A 26,522-nucleotide genomic window follows, 5' to 3' on the forward strand; every position below is an offset into this window, starting at 1 on the left:
TAAGTAGCTAATCTCATCTGAGCACAGATATGTAATTCAAACACATAGAACAGCAAATTAAAGCAATTAAATGCAGATTAACAGAACAGGTTGCAGAAGCCACAGAGGCCTCTTTTAGCACTTGCTTGAGCCTCGTGAAAGGCAAGCAAGGAAGGGGAGCTTCGCTTCGTGCATGCTCAGAGAAAACAAAGCTCCCAAGTTCACTGAAGAGGTCTGTGTGTGGATGTGGGCGAGCTGTTTGCCCAGGCGGGTGTACCATCTGCTCTCCGGCAGAAAAACGGAGCTCCCACCTGCCTTGTCTGCAGAAGGAGACGAGTGCAGCACCCTTGGAGATGGCTTTGGGAGCCTCTGCTGGGAGGGAGCAAGGGTGTATTCCAGCCTCAGTGCCCCAGGGGCGAGATGGGAACAACAGGAGCAAGTCGTAACAATAGAGAGATGGGAAGAAGCAAAGCAAGCCCTTTGTGTGCAAGCACAGGACAGATAAATGGGCCGCAGTCCAGTGCAGAGCAATACTTGTGTGAAGCACCCTGTTAATCATTGGGGCCTAAAAGCATGGGGATGTGTGCTGGATTGTGGCCACTGCTAGAGGCGATTCGCATTAATGCTAAGGAACACCTGACTGTGGCCTGTGCTCCGTGGAAAGTTGTCAGTTCCCCAGGAGGCGCACTCTCTCTCTTTTTCTCTGTGAGTTCACGCCTTGCCCTTCTCCTTTCAGGCATTAGAAAGATGTGCCTGTTGGCACCTTTCCATTCTTCCTTCCTTCCTGTCTTGACTGGCCTCTTTCATTCACAACATCCAAAGCAGCCCACCTCAGTGAATCTGTCCAATGCCTGCTCTCACCCACCCTCACCCATGGATGACTTTAACAGGATTAAATCAACAAATCCAAGTGCTTTGGTTGAAAGCTGCATTGCCTGTTGCTGTTCCTGCTATTAAAGCTAACCGTTTTAAAAAATAAGACTTTGTGGCCTTGGCATAAATTCGACAAAGGGAAGCTGTCTTTTTATCCACTGAAAGATTTGGAGTACAGACTGGGGAGACACAGGACTCCAATCTTCCTGGTGACTTAGCATTGTTGACGTGCACACAGAACCTCAGTAGTGCAACGGCTCTGAGCCGCAGGTGGCCCAGAGGAGGAGGAGAAGGAGGAGGAAGAGGAGGAGGAGGAATGATAAAAGATGTTTTCGCTGTCACAAACCTCGTAAGAAAACCGCTCTCCTTCTTGCTTCTGCTCAGGGAACGGCAAGTTAAAGGCATTAGACAAAGACAGGATGACAGATTACCAAGAAGCCACAGGTACCCCCTCCTGCCTCCGGCCTGATGCACTGAAAGCCAACCATGGCCCTGCCTGGAAACGGACACCCACCAAACAGAACCACAGGATGGTCCTGCAAGAGCCAGAAGAAGATGAAAAAGGAGGCGGCGGAGGCCCCGGAACGGAATCCAGACCGGCCGGCACCAGCCACACCACTCAGAGAACCAGCACAGAGCATCAGCCTTGGCCTATCCAAGGGTGTGATTTTCTCTTTCCTCAAAACATGCCCCATAGTTCCTGTGTGGTAGTCAGGTAAGCCAATGACAGACATACTAATCAGCAAGTCAAACATTGATTCGGTGCTGTCTTCCTGAGCGCTGCCTCGTTTTTAGAAAAAGCTCAGGGGATATGCTCATCATTCAGACAAACATTTAGTCCCTGGCTTACAAAGAAAAAAAATCACCCTAATGATTTAGGAGTTTTAAAACTGCTTCAGAGAGGGAGGGGGAAGTGGCCTCACGACATCGCAGGCAGGCAGCCAAATCAGCGTGACGCGCAACCAGTTGGGCCACAAAAAGGAAGTGGGGCTTTCCCTAGCCTTGTTCTGGAGAGAAAAGGGCATGTCTGAACAGCACAAGGATGTAAGAAGAGCCCTTTAGCTGGATGGGGCCAAAGGGGTCCCATCTGGTCCAGCTTCCTGTCCTCACAGTGGCCAACCAGATGCTCCAATGGGAAGCCCGAAAGCAGGACCCGAGTGCAAGAGCAACTCTCTTCCCCACTTGTGGTGCCCAGCAACTGGGATTCAGTATTATTATTAATTATTATTATTATTATTACATTTATTTATACCCCGCCTTTCAGCTAAAGGCCTTCAAGGCAGCTTACAAAGAAAAATAAACACAAGTATAAAAATACATCAATGAAAACAATACAATTTACAAAAATTAAACTAAGTAACAAATAACATTATTAGAAAAAAATGTCCAGGAGAAAACCTCAGAACTGAAGACCTTGTCTTAAAAAGACAGCCATCCTTTTCCTGCAGTGTTTTGCATCTCAGTGTCACAATTCCCTAAGTATACTGGAGGCTGAGCACAGCCGTCGTGGCTGGTGCCCGCTGATAGCCTTTTCCTCCATGGATTTGTCTAATCCTCTTTTAAAGCTGTCCAAGTTGGTGGCCAACCAAACACAGTGAGCTGGTGAGCTTCCACAGCAGGCGTCCTTGTGCAAGACTTTGATGGACCCTCTTTTCACATCATTTTCTTTCCTGGGGTGATCATTGCAGGGACGGAGGAGCTTTTCTGGATTCGCAGCCAAGTGAGACTGTCATTAAGTCAATCACAAGCTGCTTTGGAACCAGCCCAGCCCCCGCCCCAGACGCTCCCCGTTCTGTGGACCCCTGAGCCAGCCTGAACCTCTTTACACATTGCTTTTCTTGGCAGAGCTTGAGGGTCAAAACATACAAGTCACAACTCACCTCTTTCCCCCCCATGGCTTCAAACATCTTCTCGAGTTGGACTCGCAGCTGATGGATGTTGTTCATCAAGACACAGGGCTAAAACAGAAGATGCAGAATCAATGTATTAGGAGCTGGGGGGAAAGAAGAGCTGGGGGGAAAGAAGGTGCTTTGGTGAGGGGAAGCACCAACACTGGTTGGGGAGCCCAAGCAGGGTGATGTGTGTGTGTGGTCATTTGGAAGTGGTAGGACAAGGCTTGAGGGATGAGCAAGACTGCCCCTCCTGGCCCAGGAGCTGAAGAAAGAATGGCAAGGTGCCAGAGGAGCCGTCCTTCTAGCCAACCCTATGAGGCTGAAAGCGGCTGGTACAAGGCCGCAAGTGAGTCAGCTTCGTGGCTAAAGGTGGGGATTGGAACCTGGGTCTCCCTGGTCCCAGGCTGGCATCCAGACCCAGGACCCTCCCCTTTGGCAAAGCCCCTCCTGCCAGACCAGTGTCCCCCTTTCCAGCGAGAGATCAGTCCGAGGTACGTCCCTAGTTTTTAAAATTTATTTTATTTAAAATATTTCTATCCCACCCTTCTACCCTATAATAGGGCACTCAGGGCGGCTTACAATAAAATGGAGCCCGTACATAATAAAATTGTACACAATAAAAATCACAAAAACATTTTTTCTGCAAGAGTCCCCTTGGTTTCTCTTTTATTTCCCAGTTTTTATTCTCTCTTAACAATAAAAAAAGGCTAAGGAGAGATGAAGAAATCTCCCAAAGTGGTGTCTTCTGTGTCTGTCAGGTCAAAAAGTTTGATGCCAAAAGGATGGCTGCGGTGTGGTGCGCCTGCGTGGAACAGGATTTGTGCCGAAAGAGAGTCTAATCTATTAAGACACAACTCTGGAGAGGCCCATTTCTTCCGCAGGGCCGCTTAAGCTGTGCCCGGCAGAGGCAGTCTCTCCTTCGCCATCCAGGTGGCTGCTGCCTGCACCGCTGGGCGTTTCTCTCCAAGCTGCTCAGGTGAAATCGGAACAGCAGGTAAGGTGAAAGGGCCTCCCTCTGCCCGACGTGGTGGGACCTGCTGCCACGCAGGCTAAAGGAACAGAAAGGGATAGAGAGACACTCGTGGTTCTGCTAGCTCTAGTTCGTCTCCCTCCACCTCTCTCTTCTGAAACGGGGCACATGACACGAGTCAAACCTCGCCCCTTTCATTGTGAAAATGGGGAGGGGGGAGCTCGAGTGAGTGCTTTTTAGGCTGTGGAGCAAAGCGTTTCCATTGGCCACATTGGAGGGGGAACGGGTTGATCTGCTGATCAGTTGTGAAATCTCTTTGAAGCGGAATTAATTTTTTTAAAAAAACAGCACTTGAGCTGCTCCCACCAGGTTTTACAGTAAAAAGAAGCAGGGTTTGACTAGCGTCATGTGCCCCCGTTTCCAGAAGAGAGAGGTGGAGACGCACTGGAAGGGCAGTGTGTTTCCGCCCTTAAAATTCAGCTTCAAAGAGATTTTGCAGCTGATTGACAGGTCAACCCATTTCCCCTCCAGGTGTGGCCAATGGAAACGCTTTGCTGTAGGCGACTCATGTGCTCACAGCCATAATCTGCTCTAGTCTAAAGCACCTTCTTTTGCTCAGAAGACTGGGTAAAGGGTTCTTAATCCTTTCTACCTGTGCACTTTCTCCCCTCTAAACAATTTCCCTGAAGCTGCTATTTGCTCTTGGAGATGGTGGTGGGGCAGGGGGGAAGAAGACACGGTGGCATCTATACTGCTATCCTGCCCCTCTCCCACTCTGTGGTTAAAAGTAGTTTCAAGGGGACAATTTAGACTGGGGAAAAGTGAAACAGCCTCCCCCAGAGTGCCTCTTCTTCAAAATAGTAAAACAGAAGAAACCAAACCATGGGGGCCCAATCATGGATCTCCCTTGTCTGGCGCTCCAATCTCATCAAGGAGACCCCTGCCTTGCAGCCAGCAAGTCTCTCCCCTCCCCATAGAATCGCCTTCATTCCACTGAGCATGGATAATATGATGGATGCAACACAGAGGGTTAAAAGAAATTAAATTTCACTCACCACATTTTCTTTATCACAGTAAGAGCTGAAATCATTTGCTATAGTTGCAGCATACTGAAGAAGGACTTTATGGATTGTCTGGAAAACACAAACACACACACACAAGAAGGGCATGTGCATGTCACATTTTGGGAGAACTTCACATGTGGATTCCTAATGGAACTACTCAAAGGTCCTTGGAGCACAAGAGCCATCTCCACTCCCAGCCTCTTAGCCAACGTGTCAAGACTCCGGCCCCTCCTCAGAGTGGGGCTGGCTTCTCTGACTCAAACGTGAGCCTCAATGATGGCACCTGAAGGCAGAACTGGATGTTACTAGAGGGGGATGACTCTGTAAGGTTTGCTTTATCTCAGTGTCTCATTTTTCCAGTCTTAAATTTAAATTTAAATTCTCCACATTTCCTCAGCAATCTGCATTTAAAAAAAAAAATCCCCATGAAAATTCGCCAGCATTTTAGGGTGAATTTCTGGCCTTAAAATACACATTTTTGTATGCTGTTTTGACTAATATAGACCACTTTGCAAACAATTTCCCCTCATATAAAGCATTTTTCTGTGTTATTTTCATGAAAATATGCATTGTATGCACACTTTCTCCTAATATATGAATTTTTGTACATCTTGTTTGGTTGGGGAACTGCATCGCAAAATTTGGACAAGTGTGAATTTTGAAGGACGGCTGTGCTTTGGTTCGTGTGTCGGGTTCAAGAATTGTGAAGCGTTAGTCTCTCATTAAAATGCAAACAAAACTGAATTTCTCCCACAGCCCCGGGGTTACAAGAGAAGTAAGCAGCTCTTCCTTTCAGGCACCTGGTGACACAGTGCAGTTAAGCCCATCTGGCCCTGGTTGGTGTGTGGTTGTGAGGCCGCCTGGGAACCCCCCTGTAGGCCGCCCTACTTTCCACCCTGTATGAAAGGCCAGAGGGAAAAGCATGTGGGGGCCTTTTTCTGCCCTCCCCGCCGAGAGGCAATGATATGGGGAGGCGGTAGGATCATGTCCTATTACCCGTGGCTCCTACTAGAAGGGAGAAATGGGCAACTGTGGCATCTGGGCTGCTCCCTGAGTATTGCCTGGTGTTTGTCGGCATGCACTGTCACCATTCATGACAATTTTAGTCAAGGTTTTGTTGCACACCTCCACCTTCAGAAAGCTGCCCTTCACTCTTGGAAGAGAGAGACGCTGAGGTACAAACAGTCCTCTGCTTGTTGCTTAACAACAGCACGGAGTTGCCAGCTTTGCAGATTCTGCCAGAGCAGAGCAGCTTTGCCACCTCCAAGGTATCTGATCTTGGAGCAAGTCTATTGCGCCCCTGCTGTCCCTTGCATGGCTCCCAGTTCCCCAGACAGTAGAGATTTCCTCTGACAGAGTGACAAGCAAGAGCTCAAGAATTCCACAGAGACTTAATTTAGAAAGTTACAGATTAAAATGCCACGAGGACAGAATGCCACTCCTCCCCCAAACCTGAAACCAAGAGGATGTCACTCTACCTTTGCAAATCTTCTCATTAGGTGAGAGAGAGCTTCTGGATTAGGGCACTCCAGCTTCTTTATGATCTCAAAACTCTGGTTGAGCTGCGTGAAGACGTCCACCACCGAGCAAGAGAAACGGGCATGTTCCGACGTTTGTTGGAACTACAAGGACATGGCAACACACAACAGCACACCACTGAAGGGCGCTTCTGCAGAGAGAGGCAGCAGAACAGCAGCAGAGCCAGATGGCCGTTCCTTTTCTAAGGCTACTCATATTCCCCAGGACAGCACAGAGGAGCAGCACCAGGGTTCCTTGGCTGTGGCGGTTTGACTGGGCACAGCATGGACTGAGCCAGCACCGCATCTTTAAAAGTATGGGGCTTTGGAAAATCTGCCACCTAATTAGGCTATAAAACAGTAGCTGGATCTTGTTGAGGTTTGCACTCCTGTTTGCCTTCAGCGCTGAGGTGAGGCTACAGTCTGTGGCAGGCAGCAAACACAGGCTTTCCCCTCACTCATAGCATGCTCTCTACTGCTTCTGCACAAAGAAAGATACCCTTTTTAAAGGGTAGTGGCCGGCTGTAGCCCACTGCCTTAATTACAACTCTCTGGATAAGACTGTGGATCCTGACACAGCAAATCGATGAAAGGAGCATTATTGTCCAAGACATAAATCCTCCTTCTCCTTTCGGTTTTGCATTGCAAAACAAGTCACTCTCCATGGTGGGGAATAAGAAGGAACTGAAGCAAGGTAGCGAGTATTATGTATCCACACATAGCCCAACAGGAAGTGCAGATGGAGTGGACAAAGGGTTATTCATTTATCTTGCATGGACTGCCTTCAAGTCGGTTCCGACTTATGGGCGACTCCATGAATAGGGTTTTCATGGTAAGCGGTATTCAGAGGTGTTTTTACCATTGCCTCCCTCTGAGGCTGAGAGGCAGTGACTGGCCCAAGGTCACCCAGTGAGCTTCATGGCTGTGTGGGGATTTGAACCCTGCTCTCCCGGGTCGTAGTCCGACACTCTAACCACTACACCACACTGGCTCTGTTATCTTGCATACATCGTTATATTTCAAGAATGCTCTAAGTGGTTATCATGGAAGGTTGTCATTAACCCTTCCATAATTTGGCACATAAGAGTGAGTGGCCCTCAGGACCACCACACCACCAACTGTGGCCCTGCTTCAAGGCCTCCCCGATTCCCAGCTCAGCTCACCCCATCTTTCCTGTCCCTTCCCAGAGCGGCGTGAAGAAACTCCATGGAGACGTCCTCATTTTCATCCAGCCATTGCATGACAAACGGCTCAAACCACCTAGGAATGGGAAAATGTGGGTGCTTTATAGGCATATTTACTTCTAAACAGAAAACAGATTCTTCTTTATGCACAAGAGTGAAGCAGAGTTGATGCCAGAGCAATGGAGCCCAAGAACTGACATAAGTCGACACTCCTTGCTTCACCTCTGCAACTTCAAGGTTCAAGGTTCTGGTTTTGGTGTGCAAAGCCCTATACAGCTTAGGACCAGGATACCTGAAAGACCATCTCACCCTTTATATACCCAGCCGATCACTGCGCTCTGCAGGTGAGGGCCTCCTGCAGATACCATCTTATCAGGAGGTCCGTTCTGCACAATATAGGAAATGGACCTTTAGTGTGGCGGCACCTACCCTGTGGAATTCCCTCCCCTTAAATATTAGGCAGGCGCCACCTCTGTTACCTTTTCGGCGCCTATTAAAGTCCTTCCACTTTCAACAAGCCTTTTAAGTTGAGACCTATCCCAGTCTGCGTCTGTGTTGGAATTGCTTTTAAAGATTTTCTTAAAGCATTTTTTTTTTAAAAAAAGATGTTTTGTTTCAATATATATTTTAAAGTCTGTTTTTAAGATGTTTAGAGTGCTTTTAGTGTTTTGCTTGCCACCTTGGGCTCCTTCTGGGAGGAAGGGTGGGATATAAATCTAATAAATAAACGTAATAAATGAATGAATGAATGAATGAATAAACTTGGCTCCCTCCCCACCTCTGAGCTATGCCCACAAAAAGTGGGATGGAAATCAAGAGGCCCCTCTAGGTGTACACATGTGGGGCTCTGGCTGCTTCCTCCAAGGGGAGCGGATGGAGCCAAGGGGTTGATGCTTCTTGCACCAGCCCTGAACCCCACCCCACTGCATTCCAGGGCTTGGAGAGGGGCTGCCAGGCCGAGGATTCCCAGCCTTGATTCTCCTCTCTCTGAACCTTATCTTGCCCTGACAGGATTCCTGGGCCACACCTTGCAGGACACTCAGGAAGGGAGGGATGGCTCCTTGTCACGGGATAAGAACCAGGAATTCCAAGAAGCACGGCAGCAAACATGGAACGCAGTTGGACACGTGTGTGCGTGCGTGTGAGTATGCACAATGGTGGGGAAGACCCCCAAATGACAAGAACAAAAAAGTAGTCCAGCAGCAAGAGCAGGGAGAGCGAAGCGACTGCACTGAGTGCCATGGCCTCCTCAGTGCTCCTTCCCTTCCCTTCAAGGGGGTGCCATGGGGCGTTCCAGTCTGGATTATGTGGGCAAATGCATCCGGTGGGGGGAATGGCTGGAGTTGCATTATGCCTGGGAGGAGGGGCTGGCCTCACAGAGCTGCTCATTGGTTTCTTTCAGCCTTCTGTTCTCTTGCCCCCACTTCTCCATCCCCTTGCATTAAGAGTCTGAAGTCTAATTGTTGAAGAGCCTCTTCCCGAGACATGGATGGCAAAAGGTTCCCTGGGAAATAAAGAAGTCAAGGAGAGGGCACTGAGATCCTTTTGAAGTTCTAGCTGAAATGGACTCTGGCTTCTAGGATGTACTGCATGAATATTTAAAGAAAACTGAGCTCAACACGCAGAATAAAAGCTCCAGAATGTTCTTTCTCTCTCCCTGCAATATTCTGACCCCCTCCCCACTTACAGAGAGTATTCAGGGACGGCATCTGTGGACGACGGGAGTTCACGCACATATTCATTATAAAACCATTTCACTTTGAAGTGCAAATTCATATAATCTGTGCTCTTGCATAACCGCTGCTTTTCATGCTCTGCAATGGAACACGAGAAAATAAAGAGAAAATATTTAATAAAGCTCCAGCTGTAAATAAAATTACAGAGTCCTGGTGCACATAGTGGGCTCTTACATGGGAGATCTGCTTAGTTTTCTGAATTGCTCTGGGCTCATGAATTTAAAGTGGTGGAAAAACACAGGCAAGTCCCAGGCCTGAAATTGTTAATAGGGCTGGGACCCATGGAGAAAGCAGACCCATTGCAGAGATGGGCCTGCCTTCCTGCGGGAAGGGCCGTAACTGAGGGTAGAGACATACCTACTGTTGTGTGGGTTCCAGTGCATCTCCACTTCTGTTCCAGTGTTGTTGTTGTTTTAAAAAACTGATTGGTAGATCAACCAGTTGTCCCTCCAGGTGTGGCCAATGGAAATACTTGCTGTAGGCTCAGGCAGTGATTGGCCCAACGCTTTGCTGTGGGTGGTCCTGCAAGGCTTGAAGTCAGCAGTGGGGAAGGGAGGTGTGGCCGGCAGAGCCGCTTCAAAACACAGCCTGAAAAACCATTCTGGCTGCTTCTGAAGCGATCAGTGTGCCCACAGCCTTAGTAATTGCAGGGCATGTGTTTTGCACGCAGAAGGTTCCAGCTTCAATCTCCAATGGCAGCATCTCCAGGTAGGGCTGGGAATGTCCCCTGCCTGAAACCCTGCAGAGCCACTGCCAGCCAGTGTAGACTCCAGTGAGCTTGATGGGCCAACGGTCTGGCATAAGGCAGCTTCCTACTTTCCTAACAGACTTCAATAAGCGAGCCAAGCCAATGCCAAGGGACCAAAGCATGCCTCTCTCACAAGCAGCCTTTGTGGGCACAGGGGATGTGCACTCTGGAGAGCATCTTCCGGGTGTCCAGCCTGTACCACAAATCACAAGGAGACGCTCCCTTAGCTCGTAGACTTGCAAAAGGCTGAATGTTTCTCAGGGGTGCTGCAAGATCTGAGTGGGGTTCAACGGTCCTCTTTATTGCATCATGCTGGTGATGTAACTGACAGTCTTGAGCGCCTTCCTGGTTGAAGAGCCAAGGAAGCAATCTAGAACCAGCAAACTAGCATGGACTGAGCTTTGAATGGCTATTTGGGCAAGCAGCATGATGGCCTGACTCACTTGTTCTGAAGACAAATGTGCCCAACAGCATTGATTTTTTGCCTGTGTCAATTTTTAGAGTTACTTTTGAGCCAGCCTATGTGTGCGCTGGCTGTAAAGGAGAAATATCAATAATTTAAGATATGCAGATGATACCATACTCTTAGCAGAAACCAGTAATGACTTGAAACAAATGCTGATGAAAGTTAAAGGGGAAAGCACAATAGCAGGACTACAGCTGAACCTCAGAAAACCAAAGTAATGACAACAGATTTAGGTAACTTTAAAGTTGACAATGAGGACACTGAACGTGTCAAGGATTATCAATACCTCAGCACAGTCATTAACCAAAATGGAGACAATAGTCAAGAAATCAGAAGAAGGCTAGGACTGGGGGGGGGGCAGCTGTGAGAGAACTAGAAAAGGTCCTCAAATGCAAAGATGTATCACTGAACACCAGAGTCAGGATCATTCAGACCATGGTATTTCTGATCTCTATGTATGGATGTGAAAGTTGGACAGTGAAAAAAGCGGGTAAGAGAAAAAGGAACTCATTTGAAATGTGGTGTTGGAGGAGAGCTTTGCGCATACCATGGACTGCGATAAAGACAAATAACTGCGTGTTAGAACAAATTAAACCAGAACTGTCACTATAAGCTAAAATGATGAAACTGAGGTTATCATACTTTGGACACATCATGAGAAGAAACGATTCACTAGAAAAGACAATAATGCTGGGGAAAACAGAAGGGAGTAGAAGAAGAGGAAGGCCAAACAAGAGATGGATTGATTCCATCAAGGAAGCCACAGACCTTAACTTACAAGATCTGAACAGGGTGGTTGACAGATGCTCTTGGAGGTTGCTGATTCATAGGGTCGCCATAAGTCATAATCGACTTGAAGGCACATAACAACAACAAAGCAACCTGTTTTGATCATTGTATGCATCTTCTCCACTTGAGTCCTGTCTCTAGGCGACTCCATAAAGGCTGCTTGCAGGAAAGGAGGAATGTGAGGTTGCCACCGTCCTCTTCTTTGGACTCAGATCAGATCATTTTTTTAAAAGTGTAACTATGCAAGTAAGTAGCACCTTGCAAATAATGATAAAGTATCTGTGCCCAAATTCAATCCACACATACTGTAAGTAAGGTCTGTGGTGTGATGAGGTTCACCTACAGCAGATGCATTTCATTTGGGGTGTGTGTGACTGTGTGTGTGTGCATATGTGCATATTGCTCAATGCCAGAGAGGCTTTTTTGGCTGTGGGAGTGGGATGCCCAGAGTGCTGCTTGATAAAGACAGATGTGCAAGCAGTTCATTTTTTCACCTTCCAAAATAGCTCTGTCTTTTTGGATTGACTTTTTTCTCCAGCAATTTTGTCATTTGTAAACCTGCAAGCCAAAGTTCTAATTAAGATGGTTAACTTTTTTAACTGTTGATTTAGAATAAATGTGGCCTCTTGCAGTAACAAGTCTATGGATACCCACCTGTTCCTTGGGGAAAGGTTCTGAGTGCAGTTCTCACACTGCAAATTTATTTACTGACCAAAGCCATTTTTGTTCAGGGTTGTTAAAACAAAAAGGGATTGCAAAGAGCTCCAAAAGGACCTCTCCAAACTGAGTGAACAGGAAGTAAAATGGCAAATGCAATTCAATCTAAACAAGTGTAAAGTTATGCATATTGGAGCAAAAAAAATCTTAATTTCACATGTATGCTTATGGGGTCTGAACTGGCAGTGACTGACCAGGAATGAGACCTTGGGGTTGTATTGGACAGCTCGATGAAGATGTCAACTCAGTGGGCAGCAGCTGTGAAAAAGGCGAATTCCATGCTAGGGATCATTAGGAAAGGTATTGAAGATAAAACTGCTGATCTCATAATGCCATAACATAAATATATGGTGCAGCCACAAGTGGAATACTGTGTACATTTCTGGCCACCTCACCTCAAAAAGGATTTTATAGAGCCGGAAAAAGGGCAATCAAAATGATCAAGGAGTGACTCCCCTATGAGGAAAGGCTGCAGCATTTGGGGCTTTTCAGTTTAAAGAAAACACAGGTAAGCGCTGACATGATAGAAGTGTAAAAAATTATGGCATGGAGAAAGTGGAGATGTTTTTCTCCCTCTCTCATAACACTGGAATTCGTGGACATCCAATGAAGCTGAATGTTGGAGGCTTCAGGACAGACAAAAGAAAGTTCTTCCTCACACAGCACATAATTACACTATGGAATTTGCTCCCAGAAGAGGCAGTGCTGGCCACCAACTTGGATCACTTTAGAAGAAGATTAGACAAATTCATGGAGGAAAAGGTATCAGTGGCTACAGGCCACAATGGTTATGCTCTGCCTGCACAATTGGAGGCAGGATGCTTCCAAATACCAGTTGCTGGAACCCACAAGAGGGTCTTGCTTGCACATTCGCCATGGGCGTCTGGTTGGCCACTGTGAGAATAGGATGCTGGACTAGAGGGACCTCCATTGGCCTGATCCAGCTAAAGGCTCTTCTTCTGTTCATTTCCCTACTGTGGTACGCAGGTAGGAATGGCAGGAACATTTCCTGTTAGCAGAAATGCCTCTACAGTTCCCCTTCTAGTTCCAAAGGATCTACCTGAGACCGATTTTGGCATTTGCAGTAGAGTTGAACTCTGCCATCACTGCCAACCTGGTTAAACACAGGGCTTATTCTGGGCTAAAATCTTAAATGAACGGAAGAGCTTAAGTAGAGCCTTGCTGGATTACCCAGAGTGACTCGGGGCTTCAAAGGCAGCCGTGGCTGAGGGCCACCACCACAGCTCTCTAGGACCACTTTGGGTGGCCATTTGCAAGCCACGTTCCTGCATCGCACAGGTTTGCTCCCTCGGCTTGTTGGCTGTCAAGCCCATGGAGGAATCCTGGGTGGTGGGGTTTGCTTTCCTGCGGTTAGCCTGCAAGGCTGTCGTGCCTGGGCTACAGCAGGGGACGATGAGGGCTGAGCCACTGCCTCATCAGGAGACGAGGGGATCTTCCTTCCATGCCACAAAACGGCCCTGAGGCAGGAGGGGGACCGATGGGGGCACCTCGAGTGCTGCCACCACCTCTCAAGTCTTGCCTGTGCCTTTGATAGGGGCCACCAAGGTGGAAATCAAACCAAGGAGCAGAAGGGCGAGGTGAGTGTGCCACGTTCACAAGGTGCCCATTGCCACCATATCACTGGGAGAGCTGTCTGGGCCTGATGGATACTAGCAGCGAGGCCTGGTGTCCACCTTGGAAGCTGCCCCCTTGTTTGAGATCAGAGTCCACCCTGAGCTCAAGATGGAGGAGTCACAGCATCATCAGGCCATTCACTCTTGCTCCCCATTGCCCATGGCTTTGGGGGTCCAGAGAGCAAGCCAGCCTCGCTGCTGTCTCCCTAGTGCCCAGCTTCTCCAGACTAGACTAGCAACACAAGGCTCTCCTTGGCTCCAGGATTGGGGGGGGGGGCTCTCCAGAGAGAATTCCAAAAACTCCCTTTGGATGTGCAGAGTGGCCATAAACTCGCAGGCTAGCTTAGCAAAGGAAACTGGCTGGCCTGGCCAGGAGCGTCGGCTTCTTGCCTGCATCTCCCACCTTCGGATACAAGATCGCAGGCTTGAAGGGGTCTCACCTGTCAATCCCTAACAATGCAGAGAGTGCTGCCAGGGCAGGGGCGAGGGCTGCCATAAGAACTCCCTTCCAGCTCAGCCTCCGGCTTCCAACAGGGCCAGCTAGGGGCTCACAAGTGTGTGGCAGGAAGACAGTGGCCCTCCAGGGCTGGGGCTGAACTGCACGTGGGGAGTTCTGCTTGCCAAAGCCAAGCTCAGACACTGACAGACGGCACAGAAGGGGGAACCCGGAGACCCTTAGGAGCCAGGCGCAGAACAAAATACTGATGCCAGTGATGTTACCAGCCTAGTTCAAAAGCGTCCTGGCCAAGATATGAGGGGGCCATTCCAGCAGGAGCTTTGCCTGGTGTGCAGCCCACCCATATTTGTGCTCACAGGACTCTTTCTCTCTTTAACCAGTTGGGCTTCACAGCCCCAGCCCAGGAGGAGGCCTGGTCTCGCTTGGGGGGTGTGTGTGTGACAGAGCCCCAGGGAAGACATCTGCTGGGCAGGTTCCTCCTAGTGGCCGCTCTCTGCTGTCCACTAAATGGCCCCAGGTCTGGAACGGAGTGTTCTGCAACCGTCTAGATCCAGCTTGACCCTCTGCACATCAAAAAGGCTCCATGCCGGCCTAGCCCTTCAACCCCATTTGTCCAAAGAAAAAGTGGGCAGTGGCAGTTTTAGGGTGTGCAGGCCATGCCCACAAGAGATGTGCCTGCAGCTCAAGAGTGCAACTGGGAACTCGCTGGTTGAAGAGCTTCCAAAAGTTGAGTCCCTTGTGGTTCTCCCAGAGCAGATCTAGAGCCACCCACAGGTGCTCCACTTCCCGCACCTCCTTTTCCTCCTCACCTCTGCAGCTCCTCCAGGAATGTGCTGCTGCCATTTCTCATTAGAGGTTAAAACCCTCCAGAACTGCCCCAGACTGATTCCCCTCAAGGTCCTCTTGAAGGAAATGTAGCGAGATGAACAGGACAGAAAAGCCGGGCTCTCCCACGACTCCTTACCAACCAGCGCAGTTTGGCTTATTTCTTGGCCATTTTCAAAAGACTGACGGACCTTCTTCTGAGGTTTTTTATGGCACCTGCCAAGTTGCAACCCTCCCCTGCCTCGTGTTGACCATTCCTGGGTGCTGATGTCAAGGCACCCAGCACCAGCGACGGAGAGAAAGGTGGCGGAAGTGTCAGTGGTGGCCCGGGGGAGAAGAGGCCACGGCGGTGGCTGCAGGGAGCTCTCAGGGATGTGCAGCTGCTGGCACTGGAGAGGCAGTTTGCCTTTTAGCAGCCACTGAATATGTGGGTTAGTTGTAAGCCAGTCTCCTCCAACCTGGTGCCCTCTGGATGCTGTGGATGACAGCTCCCCTCAGCCCCACACCACGCAGCTCAGCTGGCTGTGGCTGAGGAGAGTTGTAGTCCACAACACCAGGGGGCAGAGGTTGGGGGAGGCTAAATGACCTTCCAGAAACAATTTGGTCACTCAAACCAAATTTTCAAATTGAAAACGGAACAGTTCACATACAATAAACTGCTTTTTGAATGTTACAGTTCGCTGCTATGCAGCGAAAATCTCAACTTTATCAGCACAGATCTCCAGGGAAATATCCCTTCTGAGCAGTTCCATGAGAAGCACTCTGGAGGCGCCTTCCAGGCAAAGCCAGCTGCGGTGAGGTGGCCATTTCTGGACTGGGTGCCCCAGCTGCCCCGCTCTGCTCAGACCCTCCAGTGCCGCCTCCTCCTCCTCCTCCTCCTCCATTCCAGCCCACGACCCCTTCTCCTCCCCACGCCCTCTGTGGGCGCAAGTGTCTTTCCAGCAGCTGCTTTTGTTGACACTCAGCTGGGAGTTCTGGGAAGAAGCCAATCAAGCAGCAGGGGTAGGGATCCCTCCCAGTCTCTTGCCTGGAGGATTCAGAACAGCTCAGGGAGGAAAAGGCCCCCAGCATGCCTTGTTGCGGGTCAAGCGGGGTCTGTGTCCAAATGACCTTTCTTTAGACAGACAAATAAAGGGGTTGTTGCCAATTCACACCCAAGCCCTGAAGGTGCAGGAGGAATCCTGGGTCATCTTGGCAACCTGGCTCCTTTGCCTTCGCCTCCAGAGTGTGGCTTGGCTCAGGAGCTTGAGCAATCCGTCCAGTCTTCCTGCCACCTTGTGGCGCTTTTTCACTGTCCAACTTTCACATCCATACATAGAGATCGGGAAGACCATGGTCTGAATGATCCTAACTTTAGTTTTCAGTGATACATCTTTGTATTTGAGGACCTTTTCTAGTTCTCTCACAGCTGCCCTCCCCAGTCCTAGCCTTCTTCTGATTTCTTGACTATTGTCTCCATTTTGGTTAATGATTGTGCCAAGATATCCTTGACAAGTTCAATGTCCGCATTGTCAACTGTAAAGTTGCATAAATCTTCTGTTGTCATTACTTTAGTCTTTTTGTCGTTCAGCTGCAGTCCTGCTTTTGTGCTTTCCTCTTTAACTTTCATCAGCATTCGTTTCAAATCATTACTAGTTTCTGCTAGTAGTATGGTATCATCTGCATATCTTAAATTATTGATATTTCTCCCTCCAATTTTCACACCTCCTTCTTCTTGGTCCAATCCTGCTTTCCATATGATATGTTCTGCATGTAGATTAAATAAATAGGGTGATAAAATACACCCCTGTCTCACACCCTTTCCAATGGGGAACCAATCGGTTTCTCCATATTCTGTCCTTACAGTAGCCTATTGTCCAGAGTATAGGCTGCGCATCAGGACAATCAGATGCTGTGGCACCCCTATTTCTTTTAAAGCATACCATAGTTTTCCATGATCTACACAGTCAAAGGCTTTGCTGTAATCTATAAAGCACAGGGTGATTTTCTTCTGAAATTCCTTGGTCCATTCCATTATCCAACGTATGTTTGCGATATGATCTCTGGTGCCTCTTCCCTTTCTAAATCCAGCTTGGACGTCTGGCATTTCTCGCTCCATATATGGCAAGAGCCTTTGTTGTAGAATCTTGAGCATTCCTTTACTTGCATGGGATATTAAGGCAATAGTTCAATAATTACTGCATTCCCTGGGATCCCCTTTCTTTGGAATTGGGATGTATATCGAATGCTTCCAGTCTGTGGTCCATTGTTTAGTTTTCCATATTTCTTGACAGATTTTAGTCAAAATTTGGACTGATTCAGTCTCAGTAGCTTGTAGCAACTCTATTGGTATGCCATCTATTCCTGGTGATTTGTTTCTTCCAAGTATTTTGAGAGCATCTTTCACCTCGCATTCTAAGATTTCTGGTTCTTCATCATATGGTTCCTCCATGAATGAACCTGTCATCCTGGCATCTCTTTTATAGAGTTCTTCAGTCTATTGCTTCCATCTTACTTTTATTTCATCTTGGTCAGTCAATGTGTTCCCGTTGATTATTCAACATCCCTACTCTTGGTTTAAATTTCCCTTTAATTTCTCTAATCTTTTGGAACAGGGCTCTTGTTCTACCCTTTTTGTTGTCCTCTTCTATTTCTATACATTAACTATTGTAATAGTTCTCTTTGTCCCTACGTACTAGTTGCTGTATTGTTGCCTTTAGGGTTCTGACTGTGTTTCTATCTCCTTTTGCTTTTAAATAAATAAATAAATAAGATTTTAATTTGTGAGTCGCCTGCTGTCGGGTCCAAGATGAGACTGAGGGACCAGACCAGTGGGTGAAAGCAATTCAGTTTTTATTAGAGTGACATCCACACAAACGCTGCGCCTTCTCATCAAGCGCCACTGACTTACAGATCCTGCGACATGGAAAGATAGTTGACAGAGCGAAGTGCACTTTCCCGCCCAACTCTTAAGTAGGACCCAAATGGGCGCGAAGCCTTTCATTCCGCCTCAATCCACCCTCCGGGGCCACCTGTCTCCCCCTCCCCCTTTCTTGTCTCTTCATTCGTCGTCGAGTACGCGGTGAGGGGGGAAGCGCCGGCCCCTCCCCTTCTGAAGATTCCGACTCCAGTATGGGCGTAAGGGGAGGTCCTGGTAGAGGGGGAGGCGTGTGAACTTTCAAGGTTGGCTCTGAGACTCTGGCGCTCCCAGGATCTCCGTTGCTGGGCAACCCTATCTCTGGACATTCCTCTCCGTCTCCTTCGCTCAAGTCTGACAGGGGGCTCCCCTCCCCCTCGTCTTCTGACTCTAAATCCACGGGACCCCAATTCCGCGTCCCGACATCATCCCCTCTTCCAGGCTGAGCCCCCCCCCTCTAACTGGCTTGGGACGGTGGGGAAATAACTCATGAAACTGTTTCACTAACTCTGGAGCGTGCACATCAATTTCATTTTCCCAACTCCTATCGGCAGACCCGTACCCTTTCCAATGGATCAAATACTGCAATTTCTTGCGTCTTATTCGGGAGTCCAAGATGTCCTCAACTTTGTACTCCGTCTGCTCATTTACCCTGATCGGAGCCCCTGGAGGTTCCACTGGCTGCAACTCACTGGGGGGGGGCTGCTTTGGTGAGCAGAGATCGATGAAACACAGGGTGTACTTTGAATGAATCGGGTAACTTCAGCCGGTACGCCACCGGATTAATTTGAGTCTCTATTTCAAAAGGCCCCACCCTCTTATCTTGCAGTTTTCTGCATTTGCCTGGCATGGGGAGGAAACGAGTGGACAACCATACCTGGTCTCCTGCTTGAAGGGGGGGGGGCTTCTCTCCGGTGTAAATTGGCAGCTCGCTTGTACTCCGTCTTGGCTTCGTCCAGTTGTTGTTTCAGGGTCTGTTGGATGGCTTGTAACTCCTGTAGAAATTCTTCAGCGGCGGGCACCAACACTCCCTCCAAACTGCTAGGAAAGGCTTTAGGATGAAATCCATAATTTGCGAAGAACGGGGTTTGCTGAGTGTTGGAGTGTAAGGCGTTGTTGTAGGCAAACTCTGCAAAATGTAAATACGAAGTCCAGTCAGTTTGTTGATAAGAAATGTAACAGCGTAAATATTTCTCCAAAACAGCATTCAAGCGTTCTGTCTGACCGTCTGTCTGGGGGTGATGGGCAGCTGCTTCCAGAGCGCCCTCCAAAACTTAGCCGTAAACTGAGTCCCTCGGTCCGAGACCACACTGTTGGGCAATCCATGCAACCGGTAAACCTCCTTGATGAATAATTTGGCCGTTTCTTTCGCTTCTAAGGGCCCCGGGCAAGGGAGAAAATGTGCCATCTTGGTAAGTAGATCTACCACGACTAGAACGGCAGTCATCCCTTGTGACTTTGGTAGATCAGTTATAAAGTCCATGGAAAGGTCCTTCCAAGGCTCACTGGGGACCTTTAACGGTTGTAACAGCCCTGCCGGTTTTTCCGTTTGATGTTTAGCTCGCATACAAACCGAACAGGATTTCACATAGTCCTCAACGTCCCGGCGCATCTTCGGCCACCAAAAGTCTTTAGCTATATTCTGAATGGTTTTGTAAATCCCAAAGTGTCCTGCAGTGACAGAGTCGTGGCACTGGTGTAGAATTTTGAGTCTTAAGTCTCCCTCTGGCACGACCCTGGCCGTTTTAAACCACAACAACCCATCTCGCCAGTAGAAATTCACCTCTGAGCCTGGATCCTGCCCCGCCTCGTGAATGTACTGCTGCATGCCCGTCCCTTCCCGTTGCGCTCTTTTGAGCTCTTCCTCCCATGAAGGTTGGCATGATCCTAGTGTTAATTTCTCCGGCGGGATCACGTACTGTGGCTGGTCCTGGGGCTCACTCTCCTTAAATTGCGGCTGCCTGGACAAGGCGTCGGCTCTCTGATTCTTGGCTTGGGCGTGATACGTAATCCTGAAGTTGAACCGGGCGAAGAACTGGGACCATCTGATCTGCCTCTGGTTCAGCTTCCTGGCCGTTTGCAGACTTTCCAGGTTCTTGTGGTCGGAACACACTTCAATTTGATGGGAGGCTCCATCCAAATACTGCCTCCAGTTCTCGAAAGAGTCCTTAATGGCCAGTAACTCCTTCTCCCAGACCGTGTAGTTCTTCTCTGCAGGCTTTAACTTCCTAGAGAAGTATGCGCAGGGGTACAACTCCTTTCCCTCGGGATCTCCTTGTAGCAAACCCCCCCCCGATGGCAAAGTCCGAGGCATCAGCTTCCACTATGAAGGGACGGTTTGGATCAGCGAAGCGCAAAATGGGTTCGGTAGCGAATTTCTCTTTTAACTCCTCAAAAGCCTTCGTAGCGTGCTCCGTCCATTGGAACTTTTTCTTTCCCCTTAAACAGTCGGTCAGGGGAGCCGTTAGTTTGGAAAACCCCGAGATGAATTTCCTGTAGAAGTTAGCAAACCCTAGAAACCGTTGCACATCCTTTTTCGTGACGGGTTGCCCCCAGTCCTTTATGCAACTCACTTTCCCTGGGTCCATCTCCACTCCTCCCACTGAGATTCGATACCCCAGGAAGTCCAAAGACTCGAGGTCAAACCCACATTTCTCCAACTTAGCATACAGGTGGTTTTCTCTCAGTCTCTTTAACACGGTTCTTACGTGTCGGTCGTGATCCTCTTGATTCTCCGAAAACACCAGGGTATCATCTAAGTAACAGATTACATACGTGTCCAGTAAGTCTCTAAATACATCGTTCATGAATTTTTGGAAAATTCCTGGACTTCCCGAAAGCCCGAACAGCATGACAAGGTATTCAAATTGACCGTAACACGTGAGGAACCCCGTTTTCCATTCATGTCCCTCCTTCATTCTGATTAGATTGTAGGCTCCCCGCAAGTCCAACTTCGTGAAAATCTTGGCTGAACGCAGCCGATCTAGCAACTCTGAGATTAAAGGCAGTGGATAGCTGTTAGGGGTGGTGATCTGATTCAGTGCGCGGTAATCATTACATGGCCTGAGCTCCCCCCCCCCCTTCTTCACGAACAACAAAGGCGCCCCGGCCGGAGACTGTGACGGGCGAATGAATCCTCGCTTCAGGTTCTTTTCCAAGAACTCTTTCAGAGCCACCCTTTCAGTCTCTGTGAGCGAGTAAATCCTTCCTGCCGGTATGCTGGCCCCTGGCACAAGATCGATCGTACAGTCGTAAGGACGGTGGGGGGGTAAGGTTTCCGTTTCCTTTTCGTCAAACACATCTTTGAATTCCTCATACTTCGGAGGGAGCATCGCTGGCGTGCCCTCTTGTATGGCTCCCGCTAAGGTGTTCTTGATTCCTTCTGGTTGGCAGTTCTCCTGACAGTACTGAGATGTGAACCACACCACCGCCTCCTTCCAACTTATTTTAGGCTCGTGCATGGCGAGCCAGGGCATCCCCAGAATCACCTCAAAGCTTGAAAGATCTGACACGTACAGTGAGATGAGCTCTTCATGCCCGGGAATTTGAAGCTTTAATTCCTCCGTGGCTTGCGTTACCCCCCCTGACTTCAGGGGTCTCCCGTCAATGGTCTCCACGGAAAGGGGGGTGTCCAGTGTCCAGCTAGAGATGCCATAACGCTTGGCCAGCTTTGCGTCGATGAAGTTGGTGGAGGCTCCACTGTCGATTAAGGCAGTAGAGTTGAACATCACTCCTCTGGCAGTTGTAATCCGCACAGGTAGAACCAGCACTCCTTTGGAGGGAGGCTGGGTCATCGGGGGGCCTTTGTACAACGCTGCCCCCAGTCCACCGGCCTTCATGTGGACTGGGTGTTCTAGTTTTCCGACGGCTCCGTCTTCCCCTTCTTTAGCCCACAATCTCGGGCCATACGACCCGGTTTGGAACAATAGAAACATAAGCGTTCTCGGCGTCGTCTCTCTTTCTCTTCTTCCGAGAGCCTTGGTCTGCCCCCCCCGCCCTTCGGTCGCGCTACCCGTCGTTCCCGAAGTGGAGGGATTCTTGCTGCGAGGCGCCGAGGCGGAGTATCTAGGGGACTCCTGTCTCTTCTCCAGGCGTCTCCCCTCCAGTCGGTGATCGATCTGCAGGCACAGCCAAATAAGTTCTGGCAGGTCGGTGGAGGGGGCGGTCCTGGCCAGTTCATCCAGGATCTCCGCGTTCAGTCCGCTCCGGTACATGAACATCAGGGCTGCCTCATTATAGCCAGTCTCTTGGGATAAAATTTTAAACGCATTAGTATACTCGGAAACAGTTCCTTTTTCTTGTTTCAGGGCGCCTAGCTGCCGCGCTACAGTTTCCGCTCTTTGCGGTTCTTGAAACATCTCAGTCATTTCTTGTATGAATCCTCTGTACCTTCCTAGGAGAGCATCCTTTCTCACCAGATACGGAGTCACCCACTTTGCAGCTTCTCCCTCCAGGAGGCTGATCACGAATGCCACTTTAGCCCCATCACCCGGAAATTCTGCATTCCTGACATCCAAGTATAGTTCACATTGAGCCACGAAGGTTGCCAACTGATCACTTTGTCCCGCATACTTTGGGGGTAATCCAAGGGGCACCTTTACCGCAGCAGCTGGAGGGGCGGTTCGCATCCGATCGATCCTGGCTTTCAAGGCCTGATTATCCGTTTTCAGCGCCTGGACTGCTGCCAGCAAGGATTGAACATCCGTCTGTAAATCAGCCACATTAGTCCTCAAGAGTCTCACTTCTTCCGTCTCAGAAGTGGGATTTGTTCCTCCCTCCGCTCCCTTCGACATCTTGTCCTCGTCCCGTGGAGAGAGCGTTGAGAGAGGTTTAGGTGGCTCTGTCAAGCTGTCGGGTCCAGGATGAGACTGAGGGACCAGACCAGTGGGTGAAAGCAATTCAGTTTTTATTAGAGTGACATCCACACAAACGCTGCGCCTTCTCATCAAGCGCCACTGACTTACAGATCCTGCGACATGGAAAGATAGTTGACAGAGCGAAGTGCACTTTCCCGCCCAACTCTTAAGTAGGACCCAAATGGGCGCGAAGCCTTTCATTCCGCCTCAATCCACCCTCCGGGGCCACCTGTCTCCCCCTCCCCCTTTCTTGTCTCTTCATTCGTCGTCGAGTACGCGATGAGGGGGGAAGCGCCGGCCCCTCCCCTTCTGAAGATTCCGACTCCAGTATGGGCGTAAGGGGAGGTCCTGGCAGAGGGGGAGGCGTGTGAACTTTCAAGGTTGGCTCTGAGACTCTGGCGCTCCCAGGATCTCCGTTGCTGGGCAACCCTATCTCTGGACATTCCTCTCCGTCTCCTTCGCTCAAGTCTGCCAGGGGGCTCCCCTCCCCCTCGTCTTCTGACTCTAAATCCACGGGACCCCAATTCCGCGTCCCGACACCTATCTGGCTGAATTAACGGCCACTCTAGGCGACGTACAACTTCACAGTAAAAATACAATAAAAGCCAATGAGGACCACAACAATAATAATATTATCATATTAAAAACTAACCCACCCCAGAGGTCCCGTAGGCCTGCCTGAACAGCCAGGTCTTTAAGGCCCGGCGGAAACCTATCAAGGAAGGGGCATGGCGGAGGTCAAAAGGAAGGGAGTTCCAGAGGGTGGGGGCCACAATCAAAAATGCCCTCTCTCTGGTCCGCACCAGCCTCGCTATCTTAACTGGTGGGACCGAGAGAAGGTCTTGTGTGGCTGATCTTGTTAGGCGGCATAATTGGTGATGCTGGAGGTGCTCCTTCAGATAAACTGAGCCGAAACCGTATAGGGCTTTAATGGTCAACACCAACACCTTGAATTGGGCCCGGTAAACAACTGGTAGCCAGTGTAGATCTATTAACACCGGAGTGATATGTTCACGGCGACGGCTGTTCTTAATCAAACGTGCCGCCGCATTCTGTATCAGTTGTAATTTCCGGACCGTTTTCAAGGGTAACCCCATGTAGAGCGCATTACAGTAGTCTAAGCGGGAGAAGACCAGGGCATGTATCACCCGTGGGAGCAGATGAGCAGGAAGGTAGGGTTGCAGCCTCCTTATCAGATGTAATTGATAACAAGCTGCCCGGCTCACTGCCAAGACCTGAGCCTCCATGGACAGCTGGGAGTCAAGAATGACCCCGAGGCTGCGGACCTGGTCTTTTAAGGGTAATCTTACCCCATTGAACACCAGGTCTATATCCCCCAACCTGCCCCTATCTCCCACGAGCAACACCTCGGTCTTGTCGGGATTTAGTTTCAGCCTATTCCTTCCCATCCATTCACTTACGGATTCCAGGCACTTGGACATGGAATCCACAGCCAACTCTGGTGAGGACTTAAACGAGAGATAGAGCTGAGTGTCATCTGCATATTGGTGGCACCGCAGCCCAAATCTCCGCTATGTACCTACCCGGTCGCTGCGCTCGACGTCGAAGGCCCTTCTCCGTGTCCCAATGCATAGGGAGGCACGGAGAACGATAACTAGAGCTAGGGCCTTCTCAGTGGTGGCCCCCGAACTATGGAACACCCTCCCTGATGAGATACGCCTGGCGCCTTCTTTGTTATCTTTTCGGCGCCAGGTAAAGACCTACCTCTTCGCCCAGGCATTTTAAAAATTTAAAAATTTGAATTTAAAATGGAAAATTTTTAATTATGTTTTATTGTGTATTGTATTTACATCCACTTGTATTTTAACCTGTTTTATTATGCTGTACACCGCCCTGGGAGCTTATTGCTATAGGGCGGTCTAAAAATGTAATAAAATAAATAAATAAATAAATGATGCCCCCCAGTGGCTTTACATAGATGTTGAATAGCATGGGGGAGAGGATAGAACCCTGTGGCACTCCACAATTGAGAGGCCAAGGGTCTGAGACCTCATCCCCCAATGCCACCCGTTGGCATCTGTCTGAGAGATAGGAATGGAGCCACCGTAAAACAGTACCCCCTATTCCTAATCCTTCCAGGCGATCTAACAGGATACCGTGGTCGACGGTATCGAAGGCCGCTGAGAGATCCAGGAGGACGAGGAAGGTATATTCTCCCCTATCCAACGCCCTCCTCATATCATCCACCAGGGCGACCAAGGCTGTTTCAGTTCCATGACCAGTCCTGAAGCCCGATTGGGGTTTGCTTTCCTTCTCTCTTTAACCATTTGAAGAGTTTCTTCAGTCATCCATTGGGGTCTTTCTCTCTTTTTAACTAGAGGTATTGTCTTTTTGCATTCTTCTCTGATAACGTCTCTGACTTCATTCCATACTTCTTCTGTTTCTCTGTCAACTAATTTTAAAGCCTCAAACCTGTTCCTTATTTGACCTTTATATGCTTCTGGGATGTTATTTAAATTGTATTTTGGCATTATGATTGCTTTGTTGGTCTTCTTTAGCTTTACTCTGATTTTCGATACGACCAGTTCATGATCTGTACTGCAGTCTGCTCCTGGTCTTGTTTTTGCAGAAAGTATGGAACTTCTCCACCTTCTGCTACCAATTATATAATCATTTGATTCCTATATTGACCATCTGGTGATGTCCACGTGTATAGTCGTCTTTTCGGTTATTCAAAAAATGTGTTCGCAAGAAACAAATTATTGGCTTCACAGAATTCAATAAGTCTTTCTCCTGCTTCGTTTCTGTCTCCTAGGCCCCATTTCCCCACAATTCCTAATTCTTTTCTGTTCCCTACTTTTGCATTCCAATCTCCCATGATTATCAGCAGATCTTGTTTTGGTGTGTGATCAATTTCTTCCTGTACTTCTGACTTCATTTCTGCTGACCTCTAACCCCCCCCCCCAACCCTTCAGTCCTCCCTCCTCCTCCTCCTCTGTGGTCTTAGGCACATCCTTTGTGAAGGCAGGCAACATCTGGCAATGTCAAAAGCAACTGAAACCAACTGAAATTAAGCCATTTTTTAAAGCACCATACAAAACAGAGCATGATAAAAACTGACAATACAAGACGATTGTTTTGTTCTTCTGCTCTTCCAGCAAAGGCTCAGCTAAAACTGGAACATCCATTCACACAGAGGGCGTTTAGTCCAGGGTTACACGTGGCGTTTGCCACAATCCAAAGCAATAAGATCAGCTCAGGCAAAAGTGGTGAAAGAAGAGCTTTGCGTGCAAGGGCAAAGGCGCAGCAGGCTTCACAGTGGAGGGCTCATTAAAGGTCAGGAAAGCGGCCAGAAAAAACTTGGAGAATTAACATGGCTAGCTGTCTTCTCATGGGGGCCTCTGCTAATTATTATTATTGTATGTATTTACTTATTTGATTTCTTACCAGCCCTTCATCATGACAATAAAAATACAATGTTAAAATCATTTAAAACAAATTAGTTACGAGAAAAGGGTGAGTCTTTCTCTCTCTCTATATCTCTCAGGTGTCAAAGGCAGAGTAAAGACTCCTAGGTAGGTATTGGCCTAGGACAGCCTGACTGCATCCGGGTGCGGGCTGGGGCTCATATGAGTTGTAGTCCAGAGCATCTGGACAGCACCAGCTTGGGGAAGGCTGTCCCAGGACATGGGACCACAGGACACCTCAAAGATTAGGCGTCAACTGTGGTACCCAATGTTACCCAGGAGGGAGCACAGCGGCGGCGGCGGAAGGCGGGGCTTGTTAGGCATTCATCCTGTCCTCTTTATGTGGAGATGGTTCAAATCTCGGAAATGCCAGGAAAGGATATTTTCATAGCGACGTGATCTCCGCTCAAAGACCTAGGACCAGATTCTCCAAAGAGAGGACAAGGACAGAAGGAATTGTCCTCCTTGTACCGTGTGAAAGACTAAAGGCT

At 48.9% G+C, this 26,522-nt stretch overlaps 1 protein-coding gene across 5 annotated transcripts in view; it reads right to left on the minus strand.

The window, feature by feature from the left end:
• Positions 1-26,522, minus strand: part of UNC13C (unc-13 homolog C) — a 197,275-nt gene that overhangs the window by 38,584 nt on the left and 132,169 nt on the right. For 3 of the 5 annotated variants that reach the window (XM_061595472.1, XM_061595474.1, XM_061595475.1), the window contains 5 exons: positions 9,167-9,293; positions 7,459-7,555; positions 6,257-6,400; positions 4,770-4,847; positions 2,733-2,810 (listed from right to left, as the gene is read on the minus strand). In XM_061595472.1, the coding sequence (XP_061451456.1) occupies positions 2,733-2,810; positions 4,770-4,847; positions 6,257-6,400; positions 7,459-7,555; positions 9,167-9,293 (524 nt within the window). Of the gene's footprint in view, positions 1-1,198; positions 1,229-2,732; positions 2,811-4,769; positions 4,848-6,256; positions 6,401-7,458; positions 7,556-9,166; positions 9,294-26,522 lie in introns of all 5 variants that reach the window. The other 2 variants (XM_061595471.1, XM_061595473.1) reach the window with 1 other exon arrangement.

This window comes from Rhineura floridana, chromosome 14, assembly GCF_030035675.1.
Source record: "Rhineura floridana isolate rRhiFlo1 chromosome 14, rRhiFlo1.hap2, whole genome shotgun sequence".
Taxonomy (NCBI): Eukaryota; Metazoa; Chordata; class Lepidosauria; order Squamata; family Rhineuridae; genus Rhineura; species Rhineura floridana.